This window comes from Gavialis gangeticus, unplaced genomic scaffold (assembly GCF_001723915.1).
Source record: "Gavialis gangeticus isolate Ggan-Ray unplaced genomic scaffold, GavGan_comp1, whole genome shotgun sequence".
In the NCBI taxonomy this organism is placed as follows: domain Eukaryota; kingdom Metazoa; phylum Chordata; order Crocodylia; family Gavialidae; genus Gavialis; species Gavialis gangeticus.
The window spans coordinates 108,065,220-108,071,562 of NW_017728992.1; the positions used below are offsets into that span (position 1 = coordinate 108,065,220).

General features: G+C 41.4%; 1 protein-coding gene across 1 annotated transcript in view; it reads left to right on the top strand.

Moving 5' to 3' along the window:
* The window catches only part of RNF125 (ring finger protein 125), a 38,123-nt gene that overhangs the window by 19,668 nt on the left and 12,112 nt on the right, over positions 1-6,343 (top strand). Inside the window, exons 2-3 of the mRNA XM_019526712.1 lie at positions 128-281; positions 1,930-2,024. Of these exons, the coding sequence (XP_019382257.1) occupies positions 128-281; positions 1,930-2,024 (249 nt within the window). The remainder of the gene's footprint in view (positions 1-127; positions 282-1,929; positions 2,025-6,343) is intronic.

Here is a 6,343-nt window from a genome sequence, read left to right on the forward strand (position 1 = left end):
ACTGTGGTAGAAACTGAACATCCTGACAATCAGTGGTGATGTCAAGTTCTGAATCGTAGCACTTCTTCATTTTAAGTGAAATTTGGGGGAGGAAAGTGTTACATTTGTTTTGTTCTTTTTTATGTAGGTTCTGTCACTCCTGTATTGCAGCAAGCTTAAGGAATAATGCATGGACATGTCCTTATTGCCGGACTTATCTTCCTTCCAAAGGCATTCCAGCTACTGATATTGCCAAGAAGATGAAAAGCGTATTTCAAAATTGCACAGAGTGTGAAACACAGGTTTGTACCCTTGAACATCCACAATTGATTAAGTATTTATTCATACATAGGACCAGACAAAATTAAGGCCTCTTTCCTAGCTCTTAACTATACTATCAAAGTTCTGCTGACGTAGGGATGTGAAAAGATCAGACCCTATAGCAGGGGTCAGCAACATTTATGGGCAGAGTGCCAAAGAACTCCACAACCTTGACTTGTAAGTTGTTGGTATGCCAAGAGCAGACAGCAAAGAGCCACAAGGGGCCCAATTTTTGTTGTGGCAGCAAAGCCCCAGCCCCTTCCTCAGCGTCTGCCCCAAGGTGCGCGTGCACCCACTGCTAGCAACAAGCCAGGCTGAGGGTCCACAGACCCCAGTACAGCTACTTGCAGCCTCCCTGCCATCTGCTGCAAGCAGCCTGGGCTCCGTGGCCAGTGGCAGAGACCTGCTAAGAGCCTGGGCCAGCTGTGGCATGCTGAGCAAAATGGCTTCACATGCCATGCTCTGACACACGTGCCAGGGTTTGCCAAACCCTGGCCTGCAGCCAATTAGTTCTACTGCAAAACTCTCCAGTGTTTTGGATCTGCGAGCAGGTGAAGGCTTCTAGGACAGACCTTCTGCTGTTCATGGGAGATAACACAATTGCTGGCAGAAAAACTTCTGCTGGCATAGCTGGGTCTACACCAGGTGGTCATTGTTCTTCAAGCAACAGCGGCACCTGTCATACACGCATAGGCAAAGGTTTGTTTGCACAGGGAAACTGGCATAACAATACAGGAGTTAGGTATTCTGCTATTGCTACATGGATATCTACTGTTATGTAGATTTCTTAATATTTAGCAAAATTTGAGTATTTGTCTTAGCACGTAGTAAGTTACTCATTGCTCTCATACCCTGTCACATCGTATCTGCAATGGTAAATATATTTAACAGAATAAATTAGCTAAATTCTGTTTGTAAAATGACAGTGGACAGTTAGGATACATGATGAGGATGAATATGGAAATGAATTGTGCATTAAATACACTATAATTAGCACATTTATAAATATGATATATCTCTAAGACTATATGTACAACGCAATCTAAAGATAGTATCTGTGTACAATACCTGTATTTAAAATCTTTGTCTCATTTTTATGTTGTTTTCCTTTATTAAAAAAACTAAGATCCTAGTTCACAAAATCTAATAAAGCAAGGTACTGCATTAAAATGAATGGGTCAGATCTTAGGTTAATATATGACCTAGATAGGGACCAGGGTGGATCTGAATGAGGCCTGCTGAGTATGGCCTGTTGTCTCCAAAAATTTTATTTTCAAAATATAAAGTGTTTGGCTAGCAAACAAGGAGGAAAAGCCCTCAAACTGAAAAATCACTGAATTCATTTTACATTTAATACAAAAATAGTTTATTACAAAATGTGTTTGATACAGTCTGCCAATAATAGCTTATTATTGCCGAAAAACTGGTTTAACAACAGAAATGGTGATACATCTTGAGCTAAAATGCTATGACTCTAATGAAGATAGCACTGAAATAAACTGCCATTTAAGTAAGCTACACCCAGAATGACAGAGACAAGTTATGCTAACAGAACCGCCATGTAACTGATTTATTGCAAAGAAGTACTCTGGCCTAAAACATAACAGGCTGCTTTTTAACATTGCCTAGGTATGTCTGAGTGAAATGAGAGCTCATTTGAGGACTTGTGAACAATATATAGAAAAATATGGACCTTTGCAAGAGCTTGGAGACACAGGAACAAGGTACAGCACTTTGATGGTGATGATGTGACAAACATAACTTTTAATATAATTTCATGCAAAGTTTGAAAATGTGGAATTTGTTTCCTTTTCCCAGGGGCTGATAAAAGCCATTTCTATTTTTTATCAAAATAGTTGTTGCAAAGCTACCAAACATCCGGATTTGGCCATGAAGCTTTAAAAGCCAGATGGCTTTAACAACCAACAGCAGCAAAAATCTGTTCTTGTTTCCCAAAAGTATTTTTTTTAAATTAGAATTACGTCTCAGAAAAGCTTTATAGCATCTCACTGTGGCATGAGGCAGTGCAGAGATGAGATAGTGTGCTCAGGCTATAAGCAGTCCATCTCTGGGCATAGCTGGCTGAGTGCAGAGCTCTGCCAGTAAGCAGAGCTGTAACATTGTGGCTGGGTGTTGGGGGCAGCTGCAACTCATGGGGGCTGCAGCAACTTCTTGCTGCCACCATGCTGCTGGCATGATCACATGGCTGCAGTGGCAGCTGATATTCTTCTGCTTCACACCCCCCAAGTCAATACCCAGGACCACTGTCCTAGTCATCCCACCATAGTCATGCTACTGGCAATAAATTCTACTGAGAGGCAGAGCTTAGGGGCCACAAGTAGCAGTGCACTAAGCTAGCTACACTCCACTAACTGGCCATGCTGCTTCCAGAACTGCAAGTAGCATAGGTGTCTTCCTGTTACACTGTGACTGCAGCAATACTGGCAGTGTATCAATAGGCCACTGACATAGCAATCAAAATGGTTGTCAAGTTTCTGAATACTGAAACCTGGTAACACATTTAGAAAGCAGTTCTTCTGATCAAATTTTAAACAGAGTGTGACAAATTGTGCAAATCTAAAATATTGTTACAATTTTTTATTTTTTTTAACAACAAAACATTTGAGAATCTGAATTTTTAAAACAAGGTCATTCAGGTAGTTTACATCCTCTTCTAGTATTTTGGTTTATACTAAGGGTGTTTATATCAAACTGCTGGTAACAGGCAAACTGGTATAATTGTGGTATCTTATACAGAAAACACCGACTGCTGCCAGTTCTTGCTATATGTATACATATATTTGGAATTTGAAAATCTGTCCGTAGTTTCTTTGCTGTTTTATTCCTCCTCTGTTAACCTATTTTGTGGCCTGTAGCAGTTAGTGAGGATAAAGACTAGGAGCAACTACTGATCTGAAAACTAGAAGTTTTAAGTGCCTTGAATACAACATCCCTTGACTTGTTGATGTCTAAATTCCTAAATCTATACATTTGTTCAGACTATTTTTAACCATAATAAAACACAGAAGCATATTTTCTTTTTCAGTGCCTAGAGATATCAGACTTATCATCCAGGATACAAACCCCCCAAAAACAAACCAAAAAAAGCCCACCAAAAGCTATGTTCATGCATCAAGTCAAAATGGCAGGGCCTGAACACTATGCAGTCTTGCTAATGTGAATGATGAGTACACACATAAGGCCTGGAGTCTCAGAGTGAAATAATAATTTTAAAAAAAATCAGGAAATATGAAAGTGAAGCCTTGTCTGTGCAATATAACTTAGCCATATTTCAAAGATGAAGCTGTCTCCCCATTGCTTTCTGCATCAGATTTTTTACACTGTGAATTTTTTGTCTAAGTTTACCTGACAGCATCCATAAGCACAAAGAAAGTATTTCCCATGCTGGGACTTAAAAATAGCTGGTGTGATTTTTTTTCATGCGCAAACGCAAGAAAAGGAAAACATGTAAAGTTTCTGAGTAGAATTTTATTCCAGAAATATCCAAGTGTGAAAACAAAACTAATAATAGAATTTATACATAATCATCAGGTTTGGTCTATACTTTAAATTTTTGCTGGCATAGGTACGTCACTTACAAGTGCAGAGGAGAAAAAAATCCTATCCCTAGCCAAAACAAAATCCTATCCCTAACCAAAATCCTACCCCTAACTGGGGTGCTCCTGGTTTCATAGTTTCATAGTTTCTAGGGTCAGAAGGGACCAGAGTAGATCATCTAGTCCGACCCCCTGCCATGGCAGGAAAGAGTACTGGGGTCAAACAACCCCAGCAAGGTGTTCATCTAACCTCCTCTTAAAGACCCCCAGGGTAGGAGCCTGCACCACTTCTCTTGGAAGTTGGTTCCAGATCCTAGCCGCTCTGACAGTGAAGTAGAATAATTGGTGACTACCAATTACCTCTCATCAGCAATCCCACCTTCTCACACCCCCAACTTACAGATCTAGGCTGGAAGAATTGTGTAGTATGTGTCTTCCCTCCAAATTCTAAATACAACTGCCTTCAATATTCACTATATTGACAGCTAATAGCTGTGGACCCGAGTCCTGAGTGGCTCAGGAGCCACGAGAACAGGCAGTGTTAACTAAAGAACTACACTAATACAAACACCCCAAGGTGGATTGTGGTGTTATATCCTTGTTGGTTAACCTGTAATAATGCAGGAACTGTTTGCATCCCTCCTGGGGAATGAAATATTTATATCATCATTAATAGAGATAGATAGCACATGTGTTGCATTATTCATGACTTCAGGAAAGACATATTAATGTCTACAGTACAAAAACAAAACAAAACAAAATGTGATCTCTGATAACATTTTCTACAAACAACTACACTAGTAAGTTAAAAAGTCACTTTTTAATGAAAGCCATGGTCCAAGTATAACTGGTGTAGATGTTGTAATTGAAAAGAGTCATTCCAAGACAAACAGGGAAGAGTTGGTGGGGAATGTAGAATTGGATGGCAATTTGGACAGCAGCAACCATGAGATGACTGAGTTTAGGATCCTGAGGAAAGGAAGGAAGTAGAGCACCAGAGTAAAGCCCCCAGACTTCAGAAAAGCAGACTTCAATTCACTCAGGGAACTCATGGGCAGGATCCCCTGGGAGGCTAGTCTGAGGGGGGGAAGGAGTCCAGGAGAGCTGGCTGTACTTTAAAGAAGCCTTACTGAGGGCACAGGAATGAACCATCTGAATGAACCATCCCGACGTGCAGGAAAACTAACAAATATGGCAGAAGACCAGCTTGGCTTAGCAGGGAACTCTTCAATGAGCTAAAACACATAAAGGAAGTTTAGAAGAAGTAGAAACTTGGAAAAACTACTAGTGAGGAGTATAGGAGTATTGTTCAGGCATGCAGGGATGAAATCAGGAAAGCCCAAGTGCAATTGGAGTTGCAGGTAGTAAGGGATGTGAAGGGTAACCAGAAGGGTTCCCACAAGTGTGTAAACAGCAAGAGGAAAATTTAGGAAAGTGTGGGTCTCTAACTGAATGGGGGAGGTAACCTAGTGACAGAGGATGCAGAAAAGGCTGAAGTACTCAAAGCTTTTTTTACCTCAGTCTTCACAGGCAAGGTCAGCTACCAGGCTACTGTACCTGGCAGCACAGTTTGGGAGGGGGGAGGTAAGCAGCTAATAGTAGCAAAAGAACAGGTTAGGAACTATTTTAAAAAGCTGGACACGTGGAAATCCATGGGACCAGACGATTCACCCAAGGGTGCTGAGGGAGCTGACCAATGCGATTGCAGAGCTGCTGGCCATTATCTTTGAAAACTTGTGGTGATTAGGGGAAGTCCCAGATGATTGGAAAAGGGCAAATATAGTGCCCACCATAAAGAAAGGGAAGAAGGAAGAACTACAGGAACTGCAGCCTCACCTCACCCTGAAAAAAGTCATGGAGCAGGTCGTCAAGGAATTAATTTCTAATTACTTGGAGGAGAAGGAGATTAGGAACTGTCAGCATGGATTCACCAAGGGCAAGTCATGCCTGACCAGCCTGATTGACTTTTCTGATGACATGACTGGCTGTGTGGATGTAGGGGGAGCAGAAGGCATGATATATACCTTGACTTCAGCAAAGCTTTTGATACGATCTTCCACAACATTCTCACAAGAAAGCTAAGGAAGATGAATGGACTGTAAGGTAGATTAAAAAAAAACTGGCTGATTGTCAGGCTTTGAGGATAGTAATCAATGGCCTGATGTCTAGATGGCAGCCAGCATCAAGTGGGATGCACCAGGGGTTGGTTCTGGAGCCAGTTTTGTTCAATATCTTCATCAATAATCTGGAACTTACTATAGATGCACCCATATATCGGTCCTATATTTGATCAGCACTGATATAGGGAAAATTGACAGCATCGAAAAATTGGCTTTTTTTGCCTGATGTGGCCAATAAATGCCCTGTGCACGTGCATAGCCACAGCATGCATGCAGACAGGGGCGCCCAGTGGCTTGGAGAGCAGTTTTGGGGTGGTAAGTCTGGTGTGGTGGAAGGGAAGGTGTGGAGGGGGGGCAGACTGCAGT